This window comes from Nyctibius grandis, chromosome 6 (genome assembly GCF_013368605.1).
Source record: "Nyctibius grandis isolate bNycGra1 chromosome 6, bNycGra1.pri, whole genome shotgun sequence".
Classification (NCBI taxonomy): domain Eukaryota; kingdom Metazoa; phylum Chordata; class Aves; order Nyctibiiformes; family Nyctibiidae; genus Nyctibius; species Nyctibius grandis.
This window is the reverse complement of record NC_090663.1, coordinates 14,288,994-14,316,383: the sequence shown is the minus strand read 5'-3', so window position 1 is coordinate 14,316,383 and position 27,390 is coordinate 14,288,994. Positions and strand designations below refer to the sequence as shown.

The window sequence follows — 27,390 nt, the reverse complement described above, 5'->3', positions numbered from 1 at the left end:
TGGGGAAAGGTCTTTTGTCTTCAGTAGGGTTGAGATTTCACCCTGAGAAAAAAAACTGTACATAGGATCCTGGGCTGCATCAAAAGCAGCGTGGCCAGCAGGTTGAGGGAGGTGATTCTGCCCCTCTACTCCACTCTCATGAGAACCCACCCAGAGTACTATGGCTAGCTCTGGGGCCCCCAACATAAGAAGGACATGGAACTGTTGGAACGAGTCCAGAGGAGGGCCATGAAGATGATCAGAGGGCTGGAGCACCTCTCCTATGAAGACAGGCTGAGAGAGTTGGGGGTCTTCAGCCTGGAGAAGAGAAGGCTCCGGGGAGACCTTATAGCAGCCTTTCAGTACCTGAAGGGGGCCTACAGGAAAGCAGGAGAGGGACTTTTTACAAGGCATGTAGTGATAGGGTGAGGGGGAACAGTTTTAAACTGAAAGGTGGTGGATTTAGATTAGATATTAGGAAGAAATTCTTTACTGTGAGGGTGGTGAGACACTGGAACAGGTTGCCCAGAGAAGCTGTGGATGCCCCCTCCCTGGCAGTGTTCAAGGCCAGGTTGGATGAGGCTTTGAGCAACCTGGTCTAGTGGAAAGGTGTCCTTGCCCATGGCAGCAGGGTTGGAACTAGACGATCTTTAAGGTCCCTTCCAACCCAAACCATTCTATGATTCTATAATACCTCAAATCATATTGCTCCTTCTGTCAGTCCCCCCTCATCTTGTGAAGTGGGTGCTTACAACTGCTTCACTGCAGCTGACTGAATGCAGAGGCAGTCCAGCTGGACTGCAAATCCTACTGCTAAAGCAGGGAAAAAGGGACTATCTGCTCTAAAAATCAGGAGCTTAACTGCCCATTTTCTGATCTAAGGATGCCATCAGCTTCAGGTGAGAAAACAGAGCTTCAAAACGCGAGGGCCAGTGGGCAAAAGAAAGCATTTTGTGCTGATCTGCTTAATGTGGGACCAGTTGACCTTGAAGCTTTTAGAACAAGCAAATAAGATAGAAGTGGATAACTCAGTCACTGAATTAGCAAAACAGCTACACCATTCTGGCAATGTTGTAGGTTACATCAATAAAGTACTTTCATCTCTACCTCACAGAAATCAGATAGTGAGCTGTCACATTATTACAATGTTACAGCTATAAAAGAAAGAATGAAACCAATATTATACCTATATAGCTCAGTAAAAAAGGCTACAAAGGCTATTTTCTGTAATGTGATATTATACATCATCTAGGCACGGTGGGCAAAAACCATAACGAATGGGGTGAAATAAAGCAAACCTTAACTACAAGGTGCCTATGGGGATATGCAAAATATGACTTTGGTGCCTGATGTGCAATTTAGGTGCATTGATCCACTAAAGCAACATAAATAATCCTGCCTACCTTCTTAGTATATGTCTATGTGATAGACCGCACACATGTAAGTTGCACCTACGCAGATCCCCAGCAGCGTGCAAACAAGATCTGAAGTACATCTGAAGATAAAGCACGCCAAGTGAAGCTATATTATCTGGAGGTGAGACGTAGCTAACTCAGTGTGATGACTTTTACGGCATTGTTGATTCATGCCATACTGGACCACAGCACAAGCTTACCTGTGCCAGCGATCCACTGGTCAGCTCTTCTCCAAATACACATATTCTAGCAAAAATGTTTATTTAGGTGCCTGCAGTTCTGCTACCAAATGTATTTAGAGATGGTCCTGCTGGGCAAAGAGTACAGGACCACTTTCATTCATTCATTGTTTTTTATTCTACAGATTAGGGGTTTGCCTTATCTAATTCATGGATGCCAAAATCCTCTCTTAGGTTTGGCTCTTCAGGACTTTCTGAAGTCAGGTCTGCAGTTGTAAATTGTTAGGTTGCCATCCCTAGTGCAAGGACTGCAAAAACTCCTCTGAGAGGAATGCTTTTCCTCTAATTAAAGATGCTTCTCTAAGTGCCATACATAGTCAAATCCCAACCTGCCAGTCAGAAGTAAGTGTGACCAGATTACATTATTCATTGCAGCATGCTCATTTGAGAGTGATGTGATGGTAATCAGGTGGTAATGTGGTACATTAGACTCAGTAGCATGGCCAGAAGAGGCTCACGTGGTAATTGCAATGTAGCACGATGTTACGGTTGGTGATAGTGTTGTTCAGAAAATCCCCAGGGAAAATGTTGTTTTCACAAAGTGTACTGAGATTCTGCTGTGAAATAATTAGAAAAGCATGACTGACTTTTCATTTCATTTCGTATCCTCTCCTATTTTTATATGGTTTTCTGAAGAAACTACAGTGGCATTATTTCCTATGTTTTTCTTGCTGAAATTAGCCAACTGGATCCTTGTTTTGAAAAGATCTTTTTTTTTTTCCGCCAGTAAAGTTATTTTTATGGAATTCATTACTTTATTGACAGTGTGTTTATTTCCAGTCATGACAGAGTTTCTCACAGCATCCAATCAGTGTCAGGATTTGTATTTAATTACCATTCTCCTATATTGAATACCTTTAAAACCCATCTGCTTAATTCTATCCAAATGTAGAATAAGGATGAGATTTATTCAACACCACACCTTGCTTGCAGATATTTGTCCCATAAAATGTTTGCATTACCCTAAATATTTAAGTCAGACTTCAGTTCAGGAATTCCCCTCCTGTTACTTATTTTTATTCACATAACATATAATGTAAATGGACCAGACAAGAACTAACATATAAAATTATTGACTTTTGAAAAACTCTGACCAGTGAAGGCCACTTATTGCCAGCAAACCAAGGCACTGAAACTGCATCCTGAAAATGCTGCGCTTATACATGTATGTAATTCCAGTTAATTTCATCCTTATTCATTTTTCAGCTGTCAACATTAATGATCCATAGTCTAACGTTAATACAATGCTTTTTGTTTGATTTGTTTTACTGTTTTAGCTCCAGAAGTGTTCCAGGCCTTTATGGATGGAAGTCCAGGATACTCGTACCCAGTAGACTGGTGGTCACTAGGAATTACAGCATATGAATTACTGAGGGGTTGGGTAAGAATGATGGGGTTTTTTGTCATTGACTGATAGAAGACCCAAAGTTTGCAGTGCCCCTGAGTGCACTGCAAATTTGAGTGGACAAGGCTGCAGTTCAGGTCAGAAATGCTGTCCTGGGTCTTTCCCAGCTGGAAACATTCTTGAGAAAGTTTCAGCCCACTCTCAATTACGTTATGAAAGTTTGGCTAAGGAAAGGCCTAATGTTTTAATGGCTTCTCCGCAATGCTGAATTGGAAACAATGGAATTTTTTTCCAAATAGCAGTTGAGTTACTTGAGGCTTTATTATCTTTGATTCTCTTGGCTAATGCCTTAAAAGAGCTAATGTAATATCCTAAGATGCTTGGCCCAACTACAGAAAATGCTTATCTGCCAGTGCACTTGTTACTTATCTAATCAATTATTTGAATAAGTTTAATGAAAAATCTTCCTGAGCATGGTCAAATATCACAGAAGATAATGGAAAATTCTTTTGCTTTTTAGTTCAAAGGATTGAAGTTGGTTGCTTGAATATTTACTACTCCCTACGGAAAACACAAATTTAGATACTATTTCAGGATAATGACGTAGCTAAAGGAGCTGTTTTTTTAAAAAAAAATTTAATTCCTATTTTGGAAAGAGGATTTTATTGCATTGCAGTATGCTGTTTTTAAGGAAGGAGTATTTGTTTTCGTATGACACTATCACAGTACTGCTACCCTGTCCTGCTAGGCACTTTGTAATATGAGACAATCCCTCCCACAAAGATCTCACAGTTTCATGTAGGATGACAGACAAAGGAAACTAGAAATAAAGAACAATTATTATTCCCATTTTTAGAGGGATAACTACATTTCAAAGTGTCTGCATGTTGTTACTTCAATCCAAAAACTACATTTTTCAAAGGCCTAATACTTGGCCAATCTATTTTTTATTTCCATAGAAATGGCAAAAGTCATGCTCCTAATACAAAGATCTCTCCCATGCCAAATCTCACTCCCTGCTCTCAAATCACAGGAGTATTAAAAACCTTTAAAAAGAAAAAAAAGTCTTTGCAATTTTTCTCTACCATCATTCTCAAAAATTACTCAGTTTTTAAGCTGACATTCTTCCCAGGATGGAAAATTATAACCTGAACAGTTAAGGTCTGGCAATGATAAGCATAATACATTCTCAGCTCTAGTCACAGGCAATAGTACTAGCTGCACATATAATAAATTAAAAGAACATCCTGCTGGTTTTATATCAACACTTTCACCAATGAGTGTATCCAAGCAAGCAGCACAATGAATGATTGTGTAAGGAAAGCTGAACTTCCAAGACTAATCACAAAAGATATCTAATCACTTTAATAAATGAAAAATTATATAGAATGGTGTCCATTTGCCAAGATCCGTACAGTCTTTTCTGAATAAGTCTATCTGGCTACAGACAAAGCAAAGCTGAGACTGAATCAAGATTTTTTTTTTATATAAAAACATTGCCATCTGTCCATGCTCCAGTAGAACAAGCCAGCTGCTTGTTTTCTCCTGAAGAGCGGCTCTTGCCCACTGAGCAAGCCAGAGGGTGGCTCGGCAGCCCACGTCTTTGTATGGACTAGGAAAACGTGTATTTTTTCCTGAATTGTATTTCTAAATTTTTCTAGTCTAGACAAGGCCTAAACTGACAGGAGTGATGACAAAAGAAGTAGTGGCGGGTTGAGGAGATGTGCTTAACCCGAGTCGTGTTGCTGTCTACAACAACTGCGAGCTCCAAAGCTCCGTCTGCTGCAGCAACCCCATGCAGATGGCTCCAAAGAAGCAGCTTGTGCTCGCAAGGCTGCCAGCTAGACCTGCAGGCAGGCAGCCCCCTCCTCCTCCACACTCCCACAGCACTTTGTTCAGCTCGAGAAGGGAGTCCCATTGCCACAGAGCAGATGGGTGGGCATTCAGTGCAGCCCACCTGCTCCTGCTATAGCAGTCCTGGGGAAAGAGAGTGTTGCACTGGGCAGAGCCACACAGAGATACGACTTTTGGCAGTCAGAGCATGGTGCATGTTAGTGCATGGGAAAGGCAGGAAGGAAGGAGCATTAGAAATGAGAAGCATCAGAAATTTTGATCATTTTCCACCTCTGAGCTGTGCACAGCATATGACGCTGCCTGCCTGAATTCAAGAGGAGCTAAGTGAAAATGAGTTGCTTTTTATTGAGCTGAATTTTTGTTTTTATTTGCCTCTGCTGTTAAGAGATGGAAGAGTACTCAGAAGAGGCTGAGGGTTCTCAAGGCCTTGCAGCCATTCTCATGCCTTGCTCTCTACTGCCAGGCGGCCAAGACAACGCGTTGCTGGAAACGTCTTGGAAGGCCTCAGGGAGATCTTATAGCAGCCTTTCAGTACCTGAAGAGGGCCTACAGGAAAGCGGGAGAGGGGCTTTTTACAAGGGCATGTAGTGATAGGACGAGGGGGAACGTTTTTAAACTGAAAGAGGGTAGATTTAGATTAGATCTTAGGAAGAAATTCTTTACTGTGAGGGTGGTGAGACACTGGAACAGGTTGCCCAGAGAAACTGTGGATGCTCCCTCCCTGGCAGTGTTTAAGGCCAGGTTGGATAAGGCTTTGAGCAATCTGGTCTAGAGGAAAGGTGTCCCTACCCGTGGCAGGGGTGTTGGAACTAGACGATCTTTAAGGTCCCTTCCAACCCAAACCATTCTATGATTCTATGACTCTATGAAACAGGGCTGTAGCTACAGCAGTAGGTTGCATCCTGCACAGAGCTGTCTGGACCATTTTTTGGTTATCCACAGTAGCACTAGCATTTCTCAATATGTTGCAGGCACTTTTCTCTCCTTAACCAGTTGCTAATAAAAGACCTAACAAGAAAAAAGTAAATTAATAAAGCTTCGCATCAAACATTGATCTTTTCCCCTAGTCCATGAAACTAAACTGCATGATGCAAACCATGATACATGTCAGTCTGTTCCTAAGCTATAGACAACTGCTCAAATATTATAATAACTGTATATACCATGCTCTCAACAAAGACAAGGTGGAAGAAAGGGGTAGTACGTCGGATTCTTGGACTCTGACGTTCACTGCAATGTGAACAATTTGCAACAAACTGCAGTAAAACGTCATGAAGAAAAGCAAATAAAATTTTTTTTCCGCTTTCATAAAATAAAACAGAAGGGATCTGACCCTTGAGTGGATTGAATAGCTGAAAAACATGGGAGATATAGGTGTGAAGGACCTCAAAAGATCAAACTTATAATGACCAAACTTATAATATAGTTCAAATTAACTAATAACAATATTAAAAATCTTTGCAAATCTCAAAAAAATCAAGACTGCAGAATGCTAATAATCTTTAAAATAAGGTAAGTTTTGAAGGATTTTCCAGTGAGGAAAAAGGCATGGCCAGAAACATCCTTAACAGAAAAACTTTCAGTGATTCATTATTCCTTAAAGTTGCTATTTTTAGAGCTAAATCACCATTTCCAATAATTGGTGCAAATTCTGGCTCAGTGATCATATCGGTCACATTGTTATATCAAGTCTAAATCAGCAGTAGGTTACTTCTGCACAACAAACAGAATGTTAGTCTTTGATTTTTAATAGATGTTTTATGGTAGCGTTATCACAGGTAGGGAAAAGCATATGACAGACTATTTCAAATGACAGTTTTGAACCTGATTCAAGAAAATTATGTATTTAGAGCAGGCATTTAGGTCCTGTTGAATTCATATGGACACAATACAGCTAAATGAGACAGACTAACTGAATGTGAATCAAAGCAAAAAGATTTAAGCAAACCTTGGATTTATTTTTAGAACGTCTTAATGCCTTGGAATGGACTTAGTTTCACACATACGTTCAAAGTTAGACATGTGCACGAATCTTCTCAAAATAAGAATATTTTCTGGGCCTTTATGAAGAGTGGTTCCAATTCACTATCAAATTAGATAACTGACACCCAGAAATATTCTTAAATTATAATCTTGTACCTATACATGCTAGCAAAAGTCAAGGCATGATTCAGTTCTTAGTGAAGGTAATGAGTGTCTACTCTCTGCCATTGTGGATATTGGATTAGAAGGTAACTCTATGTTGTGTATGAATTATGATGCATCAATTTGCACATTGCTGCTATGATGGCGTTTGGCTACAGATCTCATATCACATATCACCTATCTGTCACCTGCTGGGTACAACTTAATTCACAAGCAATCCACACTCTATCCTTGTCTAAAAAAATACATCAATGTAGAGTTTCATTCTAACAACTTGCTTCACAAATACAAGTCTTTAAAAATATGTACACAATAATTAATAAGAATGGAAATTTATATATAGTACTTTCATTTCCAAATGCTACATTTAATAAAAGACAAATCACAATAATCTTCATGAACAAAGCACTGTGAAGCCTGGGGCTTCTCTTCACCTATAGAAGAATTTAGCCGCTGCAAACACAGGACAGCAGGTCCATATAATCCATAGGTCCATGTAATGAGTTAATTTTAGATTTCAAAAAGAGCAAAGGAGAGGATTGGCATTAGGAGTCTATGTTTTTACTGTGGTTCTTACACAGTTTTTTGTAAGCATTTTTCAATTTCTCTATCTACTACTTGGGAAAATCAGGATGACAAAGTTCCCTTTAGCCACCACTTTTCTATTTTGTCAGTTTAGATCACAAGAACATTCTAGTACTACAAGTAAAAAATAGTAAATAATCCCCATTTCACACAGAATGCCCCAGGAACAAAATTATTCAGCCATCTCATTTGAACTGATACTTCTTTTCATGAGAGAAAAATTTGCAGAGGAAATGCATCTACGAGTAATTACATTCATTATAACCAAAGAAAAGCACACACACAAAGAAGGATTAGCCTCAAAATTGTTATAAGATGTTTCGGTGTTTTTGATATTTCCAGCATAAACAATATGGAGCTCAGGAAAACATAAATTGTCTACACTCTTTTATCCATTCTTGCTGACTTGATGTTGATTTAACTTTGTCTCAGAGGCCCTATGAAATTCATTCAGCCACCCCCATTGATGAAATACTCAACATGTTCAAGATAGAAAGAGTTCACTACTCATCTGCATGGTGCAAGGGCATGATAGCGCTACTGAAAAAGGTAAGAAAGAACAAACACCTTCTGTCCTATCTTCTCTCCTCTTCCAGAAGCCCCTCCAACAATGCAGAGGCATCAGGCAAGCACACACTTTAGGTAGTCAAAATTTCAGGGATAAGAAAGTGATTCTTATTCCTGGACTTTTCTGACTGTGAGTGGTACGGTATTTTCTCTTGAGAAGCTGGATTATTCTTAGGCTTAGACTCAGGCTTTTCATGGCCTCCAAGACATAGAAATCTAATATTTTTGTTCATTTTAAAGCTGATTCACTAGTGATAGCAAAACTTTGGGGATCAATAATCCCCGGTCTGTGTTCTGGCCCCATTCTCTCCAGCCCTGATTGTGCATGTGGGAGAGGGAAGGAAGGACCACTCTGCTCTCTGAATTCCTGCCACAGTTTCCAGCCAGGGAGCTTAGAAATGAAAAAGGCCATATCTCTTCTTCTCCCGTGTTGCTATAGCTGCAACAACAAAAGTCGAGCCACTTTGCTGTAAATGTCCCTAAGCCACAGCGTTCTTTCTGAATGCATCGCAACCCTGGAACTTGCCTTCTTCCTAAAGTCACAGTTGTTTGGTTTAATTTTCTGGCCATGCTGCAAGGATCATATGTCTCTTTTAGGTATTTCAGTTCATCAGTACTGATATTTGAGCAGGAAATGTTTGTGAATGTGTGAATAGAGAAATAGAAGATCAATTTCCTTTGCAGCAATGAGCAACCTATTTTTGATAGATGGAGCAATGAGGTGGTTGATTTTAATTGCCGCAGGATGCTCAGTGTAACTATATCTTCCAATAAATTAAAGATGAAATACAAATTGTTGGGTGGCATTGAACTGCTATGTTTCATGACATTTGGACTCTTGTGTATTTGTAAACTTTTATTACTAATGCACATACTCATATACTTTATGCCTGCAACAGTCATCTGGTGGCAATAAAATTATATTCATATCCTATGAGTTATTATCTTTAGTTTTTAGATTGGGACTTCTAGGAGTTGTTAGAAGATTCCCTAGCCATTTTCTTACTCTAAATTGTGTATCATACAATTTATGTGTATGATACATTTACTCTTTTATGTGGCACCCAATCCCTTAGAAAATGCTTGTGCTTGATCACAGCTCCTCACTAAGGACCCGGAGTGCCGACTTTCAAGCCTTGCAGACATCCAAAGCTCGCCATACCTTGCTGATGTCAACTGGGATGCTGTTCTAGAGAAAGCTGTGACCCCAGGCTTTGTTCCTAACGTAAGTCGATATTCCAGGTGAACTATATTTGCAAATTCTGACTTTAATTACCACTGCTGTTTTATTTGTTTATGCTTGCATCTATTGCTCTTCAATGATTTACTTCTCACAGAAGTTTTACTTTGGATTCTGCTTTCATTTACACAGTCACAGCTAAGAGAAAATTTGGCCCTTTTCGTTAGATCACAAAAACTAATTAACCTTAGTTCACTTTTTGTTCCCTTTCAAATAAAAAACATTTTCCAGACTTTCCATTTCAGCTTTAGAGCAAATGACTGTCAGAGTTAACTCTGAGCCAAAGAATACCAAGATGATTGTTGCTGCTGAAAGTTAGGCATCTGAATAACATTTGCAAGACCTTTAACATCCCAGTGTGCTGTTCCTTTTTCAATTTAAAAATACCGTTTCAAAAGACTGACCTATTTCCTTTGTGACAGTTTCCTACACTAAGACATTCAGATTCTGTGAGGGCATCGGGTGGTTTCTTTTTTTCCATGGTTCCATTTTGTTGGTATTTTCAGGATATTTCTGTTTTGATCATGTGTAAATTGAATGGATTTGAGTGCCACACATAAAAAGCAATGACTGTGGTGTTACCATTTTTCTCCACTTTGTTCAGTCATATTGCACCAAACAATACATTTGTAGCATACTAAGGATTGTTTATATATTTTAATACAACTGTGAATAAAGATGAGGAAGGGGGAATACCTAGATCCTGTCCTCATCCAGGTGCACATTAGAGTTCTTGCTAAATCTAATGGGGACAGGATCCAGCCCTGCAGAAGCTGAGGAAGAGAGGGCATTGCCTAATGGAGCAAAGGAAGCCAGGTGGGTTGCCAAGACAGTGCTGGCAGTGTTTGCTGTGCTTCTTGGCACCTGACCAGAGCCTTTCCTGGAAGCAACATCCTGCAGGAGAAGAAAGCTGTGAGTGGGCAAGCAGGGCTTCCCTCAGGGAGCTTGTGAAAAGACCAGGAATAGAGCAGGTAACTAGCACAACAAGTGAAGAGAAAGACAGGACCCTCTGGGGCACATCAGAGCAATGTTCACCAGGAGTGAAATTCCTTCTTTTCACATTTTAACTTAATGGTGGTGCAAGCTGAAAGCTTGAGAAGTAAATGTCATATCTACCAAGCCAAGGCCAGAACTCCTTCCCTCTCACTCAACGTCTCTGCAGCTGGAATAACTGCTATGCTGTGCCAGGCCCTTCCCCTACTCTCTCCCAGGTTGCTACCCTAAGCAAAGCACTGCAGAACAAAGCTCCTTGCTGGCCTGGCAGACTGCAAACTCCATTCTCCATGGTGACATGGATCTACAAGATGAACGGAGACAACTCTTATTTCTTTTTTCCAAGCTAGAGCTGCCCTCTGAGATACTGGAGTTGTGGGTTGATTCCTTCTCAGACAAAACCCAACACATCAGACCTCCAGCTCCTACCTGAAAGTTTAATTCACAACTGTCAGAGTGTGGGAGACGTCACAACCCTGCTTTGTATTTTGAAAGAGGGAGTAAGTTCCCCGTACCCAAAGGTACAACATACACAGGGATCCAGGAAAGCCCCAGACTCTCCAAAGCCCAGTTGTACACAATATATGTCTTAGGGCTTAAAGTCAAGAAAGAGGACTTCAACCTGCTTCAGCAAAATTGGCTATTGAAACCTGCCTTTGGCAAGTCCGTTCTCTGCTCCTGTTGCTGCCCCAGCATTATCCTTCCCTCAGATGTCTCCTCACTCTCCTCCTTGCTCCCGCTTAAGCTTGAAGTAGTAGGGCCGTATCCTCCATCTTGACTCTGCTCTTGAGTTTTGGTCCAGGAGTGTATACCCAACTAACATGATGCGTGCCACTCTACTAGCCCTGCCTCCTGAAATGTGAGGAATGGTAATCTGGCTGTAGTAATAGGACCTAATAATGGGACTTCAAGTTTTCCACATTCAGCTGGCTTACACCCCAGTGTGTAGAGCTGGGGAACAACAAGAGTGTGATGGTCTGCATCAGGCCACAGACAGGTATCCCTAAATCCTTAAATCACAGTTCTCATGTGGCTGTTTGCTTCTTTCCAGCTGGATTTAGATTGATTTGAGGGTACCTTACTCCTGAGAGAGTGTGGATAAATTTCCTGAATTCTTAAGGACAGTGAAAAAAGTAATTTTAAATGTAATTTCAAAAGCAATTGGGATACTGATGTGTCTGGTACTACTCTTAGCCAAGTGGCCTGTCTCTGCAGCTGATGTTGACAATAGTGAATGTGATAGAAACTGTGAAAAGAGGAAGTCCTCCTGAAATACTTTGAACTGTCTGCCATTAAACGTGTGTCCAAAGACAACTATTCTTGTTACATTTGGATTCACCTCATTCATATTTTGGAAGGAATCTCTTTTTAGGAGGCATTACAGAAATAAGACTTAAGAGAGTTAATTTGCTCAAAAAAAATTGTGGTGTTAGAGACAAACAGATGGAAAGGATTCAAAACCTAAGACATCTTGACATGATCTTCCTCGTTTTACAACTGAAGAAGAATTACAAGAGGGAAAACCATAATACCAGTAAAAGCTAACAGCCAAAATAATTCAGAAACTCAAAGATTATGGCTGGAGTTGGAAGTCTCTGGTTCCCACTTGTTGCTGGGAAAATAATATCCTACATTTAATAGGAAATAGGAGTAAAAAGTTACTTTTATCTACTCAGATGAATCTGAAAGTCCCATTACAAGCTCCACTAGACACTTCAGGACAGAGGCTGATATTGTGAGGCTTGTTTTACCTGGTCTATCATGTGTGTTAGGAAAACCAGTCAGAAGGTGAGAGGCAAAGCATCTTTTCTAGCACAACACTTCTCTATATAGTAAACTTTGCTATTTCAGGAGACCAAGTCTGGCCAGGCATTTTCCAAGAATTTTTCTCTCTGTTGCTCCAGCAAAACCTTCACTGATTAACTGGGGCCACATAACAAAATATTTCTTGGATTTCAGGCTTTGAGTGAGAGGGCTGATTGAGGCCACTGTGATCTAGGGAGAGTTTCGTAACTACAGAGTTTTATAACTTTTTGACAGCTTGCCATTACTGTCAGGAGCTTGCCTGCCTTCTGCAGGCAAGAGGGCACATGGGAGGCCTGTGGTAGGAAGGTCCCATCATTGAACTTCTCCCTGTGTAGTTTGATTCCATAAGCATCCTTCTGACTTAACTAGTACATGTATTTCTTTATGGCTTAGCTAGTTGCTTTATATTCAGCTTGGAGTCATAAATTTTTAACAAGATTTTTGTATCAAATATTTGATAAAGGAAGAAAAAAATTATTTAAATGTAATTTGCTTTTGTTTTTAAAGTTTTGGAATGAAAGTGATGTATTTTTTAAGTGCTCAAACAAATCTTAAAACTGTACATGCCCAGGAAAGGGACAGATATTGATCAAATGTAAACAATTATTTATTTATGAAAAATATAAATAAGCTATAAACCTCCATTAATAAAAAACAAATAAATTTTACTAAACCTGACTGGATAGCATGCAGGAAAAGGCATCACAGAGCTTAATATTGAGCTTAGAGTATACAGACTTCTCTAGGAATAAAAATGACAGAGTGATCTGTAAATCAAGTGTTCCATTGTAGGACACCACAAGTTATACAAGTGGGTTCTGGTGTGGTTTTGCTGCTTAGTGTCTATGGTTACTAAATAATAACTGCCATTTATATATGACTTATCTTAGTACTTCCACCTTGATGGTGATAATGGTGTGATTGAACTCTCAGAAGTTCCAGAGGAAAACAGGCTGCTTTTAAGTTCTTCCACCACACAATTCAAACTGTTTGCAAATTTTTTTTAAATGCTTTGAGAGAATGAGGAGGAGAAAGGAACTCATGTTTTTCTGATTACAGGAGTAGCAAAACACTGATCCAGTAATTACGATGCCAAGTAGTGACATTTTAAAAATGTTTTGGGTTCAGCTGAACCATAGATTTTCTGACCATACCCTAGCTCTTATCCCTTAATAGGTGAGGAACAGCTCATCCCAAATGTTGTAATGAGATGGCTTTACTGCTCTAATGAATAGAATTCTAAAAAACCCTCAAGGTATAAACTATGCTTCTGTAAACTTTTATGCTGAAAAGATCTGAAAGAAACAGGAACCTGAAAAGAATCAAGGAAGGAAATGACCATATAGAAATGGTGTTTCCAATGATCCTGCTTAAAAAAGGACTTCCTGATACAACAAAGAATGTGAAGATTTGGTTCAAGCAATACAAATTAACACAAAAATGGAGAATCCAGAATATTTAAGTAATATAAGTAACTGATAAGAAAAAGCAGAATAGAATTAATCTCTCTCATTGGGGTGACAGAACTGTAGTCACTCCAGCAGTACATCTGTACATAACTAGGAAGAGGATCTAACTCTTTATAATTCCTTTACAATATGATTTTTATCTTACCTCCCTTATTTAAACTTCAAGCATCACTCCAGACCCAAAAAGACAGTTTTCATTTTACAGATGTGGTTGGGAAACTGGATCATTATTAATGCTATTAACACTTGCCAGACAAACTAAAAAAAACACAATGATGCTTCAAAGAGTAACTTTGAATCCTTTTGTACCAGAAAGGAAGACTGAACTGTGACCCTACATTCGAACTTGAAGAAATGATTTTAGAGTCCAAACCTCTCCATAAAAAGAAAAAGCGACTTGCCAAAAACAAATCCAAAGATGGAGCTAAGGAAACCTGCCCACTGGTAAGTAGGGGACTGAGGCTGCAGTCAGTGGCATTTCATTTACACTCCTTAATAGACAAACTCAGTTAAGTTCAGTTTTATCACCTCTGAAAACAGACTCGACCTCTGTGACTGTCACTTATAGCATAAACCGTCTCCAAAGCAAGATGAAAAGCAACCATTTATTTCAGTCAAATAGTAATGGCATGTTTAAGTTGTAATCATTTTTAAGATTCACACAGATGCTCATTTAAAGTATGAAAAAGTGTTGTCAGTTGGCAAATACTCTTCCCACACGTGGGCAGGTAGTTATAAGGAGTATTTACCCACTGCTAGTACCAAAAATGAAAAGTATGCAGTGAAAAGCTCATTATTTATAAATGTTTTAAAGCTGTCTCTTGCAGTCTTGACTAAAGTGTCCCATGTAGAAAGACTCATTGTATAAACAGTTTAAATTTCTGAGAAGATTAAGAAATAATCATTTCCAGACTTGAATTTTCATTTCGGTGAGGTTTTATAAATTCTGCTGCTACTCCTAATGAGTTTGAATGCTCAAGCAAGCTCCTCTTCTTAGACCTATCAGATATAAAAATCCTCAGGAACTATTTATGGGGAACTTCTTTCAAAAGAAAGAAAGATTGACTGTGCTATCACGGCCCACTTTTGAAGAGTCTTCAAAATGCCTTTTGATAGTATTCATTCATAAGTCTTTTTTTTTCAGTATCATTTCTGTTGTGATTTTTGTCTATGATTTTCCATCTTTTTTAATCAACCTATTCATGCTGTTTTTTAAAGAATGTACACCTGCAGCAGTGCCTGGAAACCGTTAGGAAAGAATTCATCATATTCAACAGAGAGAAGTAAGTGCATTTCTTAATGCCTGTTTAGCATTCAGTACTGAAATTAATTTCAGAACAATTTATTTTTTCTCCCAATGTAAGGAAAAGTGATTAATGATCACAGCAGCAGGCGCTAAAAGGCTGAATTTCCATTGATTTCTTCCTCTTACGGTCTCTGGTGTGATGGTTTTGTAGTCCTTCCATCTCTGAAAGCAAGAAGAAGTGCTTGTGATGAGAGTATGTTAGAGAGATAAGGTAAATGTCACCAACACTCTCCAGACAAACTGTTAGCAATTAAGCAAAGGGAATACAATACAAGGGGCTGCTTTTTCACCACTCGAACAAAACCAACAGAAGTGATAAGTCATGAAATTTTAATGATATGAACTGCCATGTTCTGACTCAGAAACTCTGTTCATACTTCGCCACCTTAAAACAGGTTTTTTTATAACTTCAGTTATTTCAACAGAGCTAAATATTAAAAAATATTATCAGACATGAAGCAAGTGCTTTTTAGTCTAAGCATCAGCCAGAATCCGTAGAAACACAAATCTGAATCCTAAGGATGTCAATAACCTTCCTGGTCCAATTAATACACTGCATTTCACATAGTTTACTGTGTGTGAGTTGCAGCCACTAAGGACCTGTTTGTATTAATGGATACAGCTCACAACAGGGAAGTTTTTTGTGTCTTGGGTCAAATTATTGCATTTCTTCCAAATATATTCAGTGGTTTTATTTGACCTAATTATATTTGCAAGCCTTTCTAATGCAGTTGTGAAATGTTAGAAATTAATTAAAAAGTTGTGACTATCTTAATTAATGCTTACAGTGCAGGTAATTACTGTCTTCTGTAATTAAAACTGGGAAAGGGATTGTCAACTTTGCACGGTTGATATGTCATGAAGGAAATCATGCCATGGATAACCCCATTTTCCTGTTACAATCTGTGGGACCTGTCTCTGCACAGCACTGACTGCTCACAGAAACTACAGTGAGGACTTACAAAGAAAAGGAAGGTCCTAGAGATTCTTCATGTCATTTTGTATGATCTCTAGCGCAAGAGAGCCATATGTTTATGTAAGAACCGTAAAGAAGAAAAGCCAGACCAAGTCAGGTCATAAAAGGTTTCCAGAAGGGTCTTGGTGGACTTCTCTGAATCAGTTCTTGTATCGGTGCACTAGGGAAAGCCTGAACTTTATAGGAGTTTTATTAACCCCACAAAAATCAAAATTATTAAGATTGTAATAACAAGCTTAGATTATATTGATAAATCAATTTAATGTATTTCCTAGAAGTTGTTCATACGACTAGTGCATTTCCAAATATGACCCTCTCACCTACTCCAGAATCATATATCAAGGAAACCCAATATACAGCAATTTTTGAAAGATAAAATAAAATACCAGATTTTGTTAAAATACTTTCAAAATCCCATTGTGTGTGTTCACTAGCATTGAACAATTTCTTTTGACATGATTTTACTGTGTTATTCTTAAATCTTTTTTAGCAATGCATTGGATGTTTTGTCATTTTTTTTCCTATTGCACAACTACAGTAACAACACAAGCTGTAAAGAACTCTGAGAGGCTGATGAGAGATGAAGGAGAATTTTAAATGTAGTACAAGTAAAATGGAAACAAAAGATAAAACACATGCACTTCATTCAGAACAGCATGTGTTTTGGTCATTGCTAGATTGGCTTTGACAAGGTAAAGGAAAAATATTTAGTATAGACCTACAACAGATCCTGCATTGTCTAAAACCAGATTACAATCACTTCTTGTTTAAATTGTGTTAGAACTGAAGAAGGCCACGGAGAGATTTCTGTAATACTTTTCAAAGACAAAAATACTAATCAGGGGGGAAGCAGAGGTCAAATTTTTGAAGTGCAAAGTGAATTCAAGTTAATGGGAACAAAATAAGATGTCATCATACTGGAGAGAAGAGGCTACGCAGTATACACCGGAGTAATTCATGGTGAGTTTCCTTAGACCTTTCTATGCCCTCTAGGTTGTATGTACAGGCTGAGGCTGTACTTACATGGATTTCCAAAGCCATATGGCCAACCAAGTTCTGAGGAACAGCTGCAGATGCTGAAAGACATGAACTGTTCCTACAAACACAATATTCAATATGTCATCTTATCATTGAGCAAGGTGTCAATCGCAAGCAGGGCTTTAAAGCAGCCTCAGATTAATACAGCCAGATGTGTTGATATTCCTCCACGTTCCTCTACATAGAGCAGAATTGCTTATGTAATCTAGCTGTTTGAAAATATCTGCATACTTCCTTAGGTATTCATTATATTCAGCTACAGAAAGCTACATTTTATTGTGATTTAAGCCTTCTGCTCAGTTTACTTCAGTGGCACAGAACACTACATAAATCCTAAGAAAGTGTGAATGAAAAAATGTAGCCCATCTTTCAAGGGAAAAGATAAGAATCCTCAGACTAAAAGGATTCTAGGCAAAATTACAGATGTTTCTAATTGAGCAACAGGGAGTCACATAGTAATGTGTAGTTAGAGTACAATGTTAACCATCCCAGTTTCACAACATCTTGCAATCCAATACTTGTAAAATATCTGCTATGAAAAGCAGAATCTGTTTTTATTGAATGTCTTGCTGATACTTCCAGGCTGTCTCTCTTTTTCACTATATATCTTTCATTCTGCAACAGATGATAGCACAAATCTTGAAATATGCCATATTTTTTTTCTTTCCAAGAAGCTTGGGAGATTATCAGAAACTCTTAGACTACAGCTAAGGGTGGGGTGGGAGGCGGATAGAGAAAAGGCTTACTAGGCTGAAAAGAGTTAAAAAAATAATTCAAGAGACCAAATGAAGTAACTTAATGGTCGAAGTGAATGCTGGCAAAGACAGAATGTGCACGTTTTCACTTTTCTATTGCTTTCTGCAGTTAAGTAATTGGAAACTGCTATTTATAGGAAGGTTTTAAGCAAGATGTGCGCATGAGGAAGACAGAGTCCATCTTGGCTAAGCCAAGCTTTCAAAGAAGTAGGTTCTGTTAAAAAGGTTTTTCCAGATGGCTTTACTAGCAGCATTCAGGCAATATACCTTCTCCGTAAGTCTTACATTGTCCTTGGATGCAATATGGTTTGAACAGTTATGAGACAGGATGAAAGATCTGAATAATTAAAAAGAAAATAGGGTATTGTATACAGTCAGAGAGCACAAACATACGCTGCAGAATGACAGAGCAAATGTGTTTTGGTAAAATAGGAATTAGGAAAGGAGGACTTTGAGCTGTGATATTAGCTCTTCTTTATAAATTGGATTTAACTGTACAGGGCTTGCTCGACAAAGAAGTGTGTAGTCAATGATTATCAGCAGTGGATAATAAAATTTAGATTTGTATATCTTATACTTACACACTCCTGGTCACACAGCGTCTTCTGTTGATACTATCCAGAATTCACTGGGAGGAGGAGGAGGAATGGAGGGAAGACAAATTATTCCCAGTTTTTCTGTATAAAAAGTCAGAAAACAGCTCTATCAAACAAAGACATTTGTAGAAGATGAAACAAAACCATCTTCTTAAAATTTGTATTAATGCAAAAGACTGTCCTGTATACTAACAATGGCCATTACAGAAACGAAGTCCAGGTGTAGTTCTGCAGTTCTGTGCTTCAGTTTAGCTAGGCATGTTCTCATCACTGTTAATCCTATAAAACAGTCTGGAAAATTTGTGAAATCTGAAGGGAATACCGCTTTCCTGTCTGCAAAATGGACATTGAATGTTCCAAAGTCTTTCTGTGACCTGAGTCAACAGTTGTTCTTATGATACACCATTTCTTCTAATAAATGGAAAACTGAAGTTGGGCCATGTTCATCCTCCACACCCAATGTAATTTCCTCTTCGGACACTCATATACAACTCCAAATAATGGAACAGCACACCAGGAGCAGCTTTAGGGATGTGCAACACTCATGGGTTGAAAATACTTTCTACTCCATGTAAAATGGCTAAGCTGTTCTGAACAGGTAGCTTTATACCTTCATCTTCATTTGTGCAGGAAAATAAGCATCCAAAATCAAATCCTTTACACCATAAGTAGATTTTATCTTGATTTTATTTTTGCCAGTGCTTCAGATACCGGAGTGGCTTGAAGTGTCACTAGATGGAAGGCTTTACTCTTATTTACAGCGATATTTCAGTGGATGTGAATTACAAATTAAAATAATGTGTGTCTTTTGACATGACACGGGTGTATGTCATCTGTCCGCATTGATATTATCTTACAGTACCTTTAAGAGAAAGGTACACACTGTCCTGATCCAAAGTAAAATAAAAAAGGAAAATCCTTTTACAATTCAAGTTTGAATGTGGTTCTGGAAATGTTTTCTATTCTTATTAAGAGTGTCAGTAAAACTTCTTTCTTAGTTTTGAACACATAAACTAAATAAACTATGATCTAAAAATGGTCCACGTACTGCATCTTAGCTGGAGAATATGATCTGAAGTTAATTTCAGGGACTTGTTTTGTTCCTTTTGCTGACAAATGATTTTTTTTTTCTGTTTTTAAATCTATTTCTATGGATATATGCTTTATTATATCTAGAAATACAGCACCAAATGTTCTGCAGTATCTGAATGTGTATTCCTGTAGACTTGCCATGAATTTTTTTGAGAAGCTGATCGTATTTAGAAGCTGTAGGCTATATTTTCAATTTCTTTGTGGAGGAAAGACAGATTGTACCGATAAAGACACACTGGGTTTTTTTGTAACTTTATTAAAAAGCTGAGCACAGATTATTTTGCTATTTTTGTGCCGTTATCACTAAATGAATCTTCACTTACATCTACATCTGTTTATGAATGTCCAGAACCTGAAATAGCCAAAAATGAAGAAATAAGATTCAATATTTGCTTGTAATGGAATCACATTTCTTATCCTTTATGGTTCTTCAGCCTCTTCCTTTCCCTGAAAGATGTCTTTAAAATTAAAGAGGTGAGCATACAAAGAACAGAGGAGAAAACACAGGAAATATGTGCTCCTCAGGCAGAATAATCCTTCAGTTAGACGCTTCACAAACTTATCAAAATTATCAGCCTGCTAATGAAAGTAAAATCATATAGCCACATTTTACTGAGCAGAATATGTATTTCATATATAGAATGTATGTGAAAATGGTTTAGAATTCTGCAGAGCTAGTTTAATAAATGGGATATAAGGATGAACAAAATAGCCATATTTTTAACAATACGAGTGGAAACTTTAAAAAACTTACTAATGATTTTGAAGTTGGAGGGTTTTTTTACTTAATATCCTGCAATAGCATTGCTATGACATTCAGCTGTCTGGTCCTCACTGATCTGAAGAGGCTTGCCCCTTTCCTAAGGTAGTGGTACACGTTATTTCTCTTCTCAGTTTTTGTTCAATGCAACCACACTAAAAAATTCTGCCACAAAAGGAAGCAGTCAGATGGATGCTGCACATTTTCCTCTCTTTTCCTACTATAATTCCTACTGTTTGGCCATACCTAGTTCTTTCCTAAAAGGTACTGAACAGCTCTAGATGAACAGACAGCTCTCTGTTCCCAGAATAAACAGCAAAAGTTGAGGGACCATATTTTAAGCATATTAAGATGCTTAAAATCATGTTGTCTAATTTTTTCCATATCATAGGTGAAAAGCTTACTTAATATTCTCTGCATTTTTATAAGATCAAATTTATTATCTCTTTCTTTGTAGTTCCTTTTCTTTCCTCTCAATTGTCTTTTCAGATTCAAATCCAGAGTCCCTGAGTGCTTACTTTCATCTCGGTTTGATTGAAATTGAATATTCATAATGATTTGCAGTATACCTCATTGAATGTACTTTTCTTAATAGGTATTTTATGTCACTTAGTGTCTCTGGAGATATTTATATTATCATAATCCCCATAATATCTGAATGCTTTTTGAATGAAGCTACATCAGAACTTTTTTTTTTTCTTGCCACTCCTGCTGACCTTAATTCAGTTTAAATCCATCTCTTTCTGAGCATTTCAAGTGGTTGCACTGCTCTTCACCCATCTCTTTCTTGTCCCTGTTGTAGTGGATACGTCTGCTTTTGGAGATTGCTCCTGCAATCTCACCTAATTAGAAATATGCCTTTCTGAACATGATGATTGAACCTAGTCTGCTTTTTGGCACTAATAATTGCTACTTGGTCACACAAGCCCTTTCACGTCTGCCTTTGATTCCTGCTTATTATCATTGTCTTAGAATTACCAGGCCAAATGTGATCCTCCTCTTAGTGAGCCAAGCTGTCTCACGATTTGAGCATAGCTGGTCCAAGCTGATTATTTTTCTGTAGGCATACCTTCAAATTAACTTTTTTGAGAAAAGAATGGTCATACAAAAGCCATCGTTGCAATAACGTGTTTCTTCACAGTTTCATGGAGAAAAAATAAAAATGCTAATGACTAGCTGGAACCTCATTTTCAAAGCTTTCTAGGAAAAATGGCCAAAGTTTGCCCAAGCAAGTAACCATATCATTGCAGTGGCTACACTTCACCAAATGGGCAGCCAACTTTGGGAATGAAAGTTTGTGTGGGGATGCATATATCAGAGGATTCTCTGTGCCAAAACATGGTCCTCGAAGGATTGGGATAAGAGATGCAGATCCTCAGCACTGCAGGCCAGCAATTCTTTACCATTTACAGAAAACTAAACACAAATACACCTCATAAAAACAAATCAAAAGTCAATTCATAGGCAGAGAAAAGAAAAATCTTCATTTGCACATCTCAGACTTTGGAGAGGAACCAAAGCTGTGTGATTCTGAGTACCATATAAGATTTTTTTTTAATAGGCTACATGGGACAAATCATATCTATGATAAATAAAGGGTGCATAACAGGTCATGACTGTTCAGTAACCATAGGGGATTACCTTCATGATTTCTCTTCATCTCTCTGCATGTCTTAAACTAGCATAATTCTCACTTGTTACAAGTCTCCATAAATTAAGAATGAGTCATGAAGACTGAACTCCTCATCCTGTTTCAGGAAAGCATTTTGAGGCCAGTTGCTGAAGCAATGCAGAAAAAAGCCAATAATGATATAACATGATTATTGCCAGTCATTATGATACTTTGTGCATCTGTTGAATATATTCATAAATGAGTTGGAAAGAGAGGTGAATGGTGAGGTGACGAAGTCCACTTCTGATACCAGAGTAGTCAAAACTAAATCTAACTGCAAAGAGCTGCAGTAGATAATGATGGTCATGGTTCTGAGTTGCAGGGTAATAAAAAAATGGCAGCTGAAATTCAGTACTGATAAATACAAATACATTAGGAAAAAAATAATCTAAACTTCACCTTTAGGACAATGGACTCTAAATTAGCTTCAGTTATAAAGGAGAGAGATTTTGAAAAGAATGCGGATAGCACAATGCTTACCAGACAACTAAAAGGTGTTAATACGCTCAAAATTGAAAAGAAAGCTATAGAGAAATGAACATCATGATATCATTCTGTGTATATAGATATATATTCATGTATATACACCTGTATCTTCCACTCTGTGTACAGTTCTGCTTTCTTTTCTCAAAAAAGATACAGGGGCTTAGAATGGTTCCAAAAAAAATAAAAAAAAGGATTGACCAGAGGTGTAGCATGGCTCAGGTTGAAGGATTTCATAGACTTGACCTAGTTTAAACTCAGAGAAAAGGCAACTGAAAAGACAGAAACAGGCTAAATACTAATATGTTATCAAACTCACTGAGAAGATGATTAAGCAATGATTATTTACTCTTTCTGGTAAATCAAGGTCACAAATTTATCAAGACGCGCGTTTAAAAGAAAACAAGCCATGCCTTTCTGTGCAATACAGCACGTGGCCAAGTGCTGCCCTGGATGCTAAGCATATCAAAAGATTCAGAAAAGGATTAGAGAAATTCATGGAGAAAGAGCCGTCAAGGTCCATAAGACATGAGATCCCTGGTGGATTCATTGGTTCAGGAAGTCTGGAAATGTCAGAGGGGAGGAGGATACGTCACAGCAGACATGTGTCTCCTTTTGGCATGTTCTTTGACAGTGTCCACTAGTGTCTGAAATGGGCCTCCTTGAGAGGTGGAAATCTGTGTTAGATGGAATGGCTGGGTATGTGCCTTTATGCTTCCTCACTGCTTATAAGGTCTCCATCTTCATAATAACAAAAAGGTTGCACAGTAAAATGTACATATATGTGTGTTTATATATGCAAGTACATAAATATATACATCTCCTTTTTGGAAATAGGGAAAGTAAAGCAGTTTTAGAGCAGTAAGGGATTTAGGTAAGATTCAGATTGTTCATTGCTGTGTTTCAGGGGACGTTAGGCACCCAGCCCCTGGGAAAACCTCAGGGTTGTGAAACCCAGCTGGAGATAATTTCCCTGTGTCCCACCTGGGGCACAATACATACTCCTGTTGTGGGTGCACCTTAGTGACTAGCCTAGGCGGCTCGACATTCAATACAGTGGTTTCCACGGATCCCTGTGTTAGGCACCCACCTTCCCCATGTATTGTGTAGGGAGGTTTGGTGATCGACTAAAGGCTGCGAATTACACTGTGCTATCACAAGTAGAACATCTCCCTTATGAGGAGAGGCTGAGGGAGCTGGGTCTCTTTAGCTTGGAGAAGAGGAGACTGAGGGGTGACCTCATTAATGTTTATAAATATGTAAAGGGCAAGTGTCAAGAGGATGGAGCCAGGCTCTTCTCAGTGACATCCCTTGACAGGACAAGGGGCAATGGGTGCAAGCTGGAACACAGGAGGTTCCACTTAAATTTGAGGAAAAACTTCTTTACGGTGAGGGTGACTGAACACTGGAACAGGCTGCCCAGAGAGGTTGTGGAGTCTCCTTCTCTGGAGACATTCAAAACCCGCCTGGACGCGTTCCTGTGTGATATGGTCTAGGCAATCCTGCCCCGGCAGGGGGATTGGACTAGATGATCTTTCGAGGTCCCTTCCAATCCCTAACGTTCTGTGATTCTGTGATTCTGTGATTCTGTGAAGTGAACAACCAGCTAGGTCTCCTTTGGTAGGGGGTCCGTCCTTCATGGAATGAAAGAGCTGCAGGATCAAGCAGACTTCTTGTGAACCTAAGTTTTGGACTTTGGCAGAGAAATCTTGCATGAGGAATAGGTGGAGAGAGAGGAGCTAGCAGAGAGGTCAGTGCATGCTGCAGTTGCTCCCTGGAAACTCATAGGATCTGATTCCTGGAAGCCTCTTGCTGTGAAATAGGAGAAGGGTAGGGCTGAACCAGCCTCCTCCCAGACACTTATTCCAGTCTGAGAATGTTTATTGTCAGGTACCAATAATCAGACAGAGCTAGTCTGGCTTTCCACATACCTTAATTCTTAAATTATTGGCTATATGGCTCCCATGTAGCTGCAATTTCAATTAGAGATGCCACATTAAGGAAATTGATGCTGCTATGCAAATAGGTTGTCACAGCTAATATTTTCCTCACTCACCTCTGAACCAGGATCCTCTTCTCAGCACCAGGGGAGAGGCATGAAAAGCAAAGAGAAGAAATGAGATGGGATTAAATGGCCACGTTTCCGTGATGGCTGGCTGCCCTTTTGTCCAGTCCTACTTAGTGGTGGCCATCTGGCACACCAGTTTACTGCCACAGAGCTGCAGACGTGCATCCCCATCACTGCAAAGGCAGCAGACATTTCACAGGCATCAGATTATTATTTGTCTTTAAATTCTCAGTCTGCTAGCAAAATTATGCTTGTTGCTGTGATCTGCTCTCTGTTAACTGGCCTCTTCACTCCAGCTCCTCTGTAAAATCGTCCTGCCTTGAGGTCCAGGGTCTCGGTGGAGATGGTAGTGATTGAGAACATGTTTCCAGTAAAGTAGGTCTAACTCTAGATGCGGACAAAGAATTGCCTTTCTCCCCATATATTTCATTTGGACTTGACCTAAAGGATCACCTTACCTTGAAACTTTCACCAGAATAATAAAGGGAGAGAATATTTCACAACAACTCCTGCAATCTGTCTGCTGACAGTTTTACAAAAGGGTGAGCCTGCATCCTTCAGGATACACAACCAAGGCAGGCTAGGAAATGAGTGTCTTTCTTAAGAATGAGTTTTGGCCCACACTGCTGAGAAATATCCTTATTCATGGGCAAGCGCCTGTAGTTTTTAAACTGGATTCTGGCTACCTAGAAAGAAAGTTTTCTTCCTGTGGTCCCACAAAGTCTAATAACCAATACATTATTGAGAAATTTCGTAGCTGCTTTCCTGTTGCTTGTACGTGTGGATCTACAGATGTATCTAAACTAGAAACACTAGTTCATGTTCTACAATGTGGCTGAACAAGACAGATATTGTTTAGGATGCACCTGGTCTTGGACAGCCAACAATCCACCTAAGAGACCTATTTTTCTAGCCTGAACATGGCTTTAATGGTAATGGTAATTGCTTGTTTTAGTTTCATTTTCTTAAATGGCTGCACATTATTTGCTGTTTTCATTTATTTACTTTATCTCTTCACTCGTATTTTGCTTTATCAATTCCCAGGGTAAACCTGAGATCTCAACACATTGCAGGTCAACATGCTACAGCATCCAGTATAATTTGTTACTTGACTGCCACATACTAGTATTTCACGTGCCCCTCATGCCGTATGTGCACCTGAACCCATTATGCTTGATTATAAATTGCTGGTTGATAGAAAATTATATTCACAGGCATTTACTGAGTGTAATTACTCAACAGGAGCTATCAACCTGAATCAATAACCCATGGTGTAAGCATATTTCCCCAAGGATTTTTGGAAATGGTGGGAGTAAATGTCATGAATGTCAATGGTACAAGATGACATCTGTTCTACATGGGGATACTTCCTCGAAAATTTTGCTTTTCACATTCAGCTGTAATAAAGCATAACTTCTAGTCTGCACCTCAGTCATTTAAATTTAAATGGAGTTAAAACAGAGTTATTTGAATGATTACACGGTAATCTACCGAGCTATCAAAACACATACGTCACAGTGTATTAGGAAAACAGACCTGAGATTATGACTGTATCATCTATCAAAACAGTCAGTACCAAGAGTACATATTTGAGGTCAAAGACAGTCTGAGTCAAACATTGGTTAGACGCAGAACAACTTCTACTCCAAAGGGTGTACGCAAGATTTTCAAAGGTATCTGAAATAAAAGGGAATTAGATGATGAAGTATTTTTCAAGATACAGCCCAACTCATGCAGAAAAGCCATTGCTGGCAGACCAGAACCTGGATATTCTATAGGCACATCTGCATGGATGAACAGGCAATTGCACCCCTGTGCTCCTCGGTGACTTCATTACCCAGCTCTTGGCAGTGTTTATCAGCATGTGCTATGTACCAGGCTGATGGGACTATGCAATTTCTGCACGCCTCAACAGTATGGGTGTAAATTAGCTCTAATCCAGAAGCAAATTGGCTCTGCTAAACAGTGCAGCATGTGGTGAGCTTATACAGCTGCTAGACAGGAAGGGCCTTGAATCTGTGGTTCAGAGAGGAAAGATATCTTTGTTTTTCTAGAGATGCAACAAGACTGTACTCCTTTAAATTAATAAATTTAAAAATAATTTATTTAGTTTAAGCTCCTTTAGCAGTGAGGAGAGACTTGTATGTCCCAAGGTTGACCTGTGACACATATATTAGACAACTTAGACTGGAACTAATTAAGGCCAGGTTGGATGGGGTTTTGAGCAACCTGGTCTAGTGGAAAAGTGTCTCTGCCCGTGGCAGGGGGGTTGGAACTAGATGATCTTTAAGGTCTCTTCCAACCCAAACCATTCTATGATTCTATAATTATTCTATGTTAGTGCATCTATCTATCTATCCTGTAGAAAGAGCCCGAACTAATCTTTCCACTGTCTATAGTTAGCTGGCGTAAAATCCATCCCACAGTTGTGGTCCCAGTTCATTTCTGCAAAACTAAATGCCTAGCTGTCAGTCCAACAGGGACAGGTCATCTGCAGTCTGTTGTTGCATCTGCCTGCTCTCTCTGACTGTCAGGTAATCAAGGGTATCTCGTACGGCACCACACACCACTTGTGGGGCAACTGCATTTGAGCCATATGTACTGAGCCATGACATCCACTCTTGCTAGTGATATGATGAGGTCACTACTTGAACCCAGGCCTCCCAAAATACATACCTGCTATTACACGCACAGTAGCATTGTGTTTCATTTAAAGCTGCTCTGTACATGTTGGTTTTCTACACAAACTGTAGAGCAGGGGGAAATAATCTGAGATTACAGACTCTAATTTTCAGTTTGGACTTGTGTGACTCAGCACTGATGTTGCTGAGTGATGAGCATTGAGTCTGCTTCAGTCGGTCCTAAAGTCTGCCCGGGTCTGCCCCAAGCCTCATCTGGCACAGAGCAAGATTGTGGCTGCCTTGTTTACTTGGAAATGCTTAGCAAATTCATACACTTTTCAGTGATTTCTGTTTTCATGAAAACACTACTGAGATCACTCTGTGCA

General features: G+C 39.0%; 1 protein-coding gene across 2 annotated transcripts in view; it reads left to right on the top strand.

Moving 5' to 3' along the window:
* The window catches only part of STK32B (serine/threonine kinase 32B), a 153,994-nt gene that overhangs the window by 117,595 nt on the left and 9,009 nt on the right, over window positions 1–27,390 (top strand). For both annotated transcript variants that reach the window (XM_068403717.1, XM_068403716.1), the window contains 5 exons: window positions 2,911–3,014; window positions 7,995–8,111; window positions 9,229–9,354; window positions 13,950–14,081; window positions 14,856–14,920. In XM_068403717.1, coding sequence (XP_068259818.1) covers window positions 2,911–3,014; window positions 7,995–8,111; window positions 9,229–9,354; window positions 13,950–14,081; window positions 14,856–14,920 — 544 coding nt within the window. The remainder of the gene's footprint in view (window positions 1–2,910; window positions 3,015–7,994; window positions 8,112–9,228; window positions 9,355–13,949; window positions 14,082–14,855; window positions 14,921–27,390) is intronic.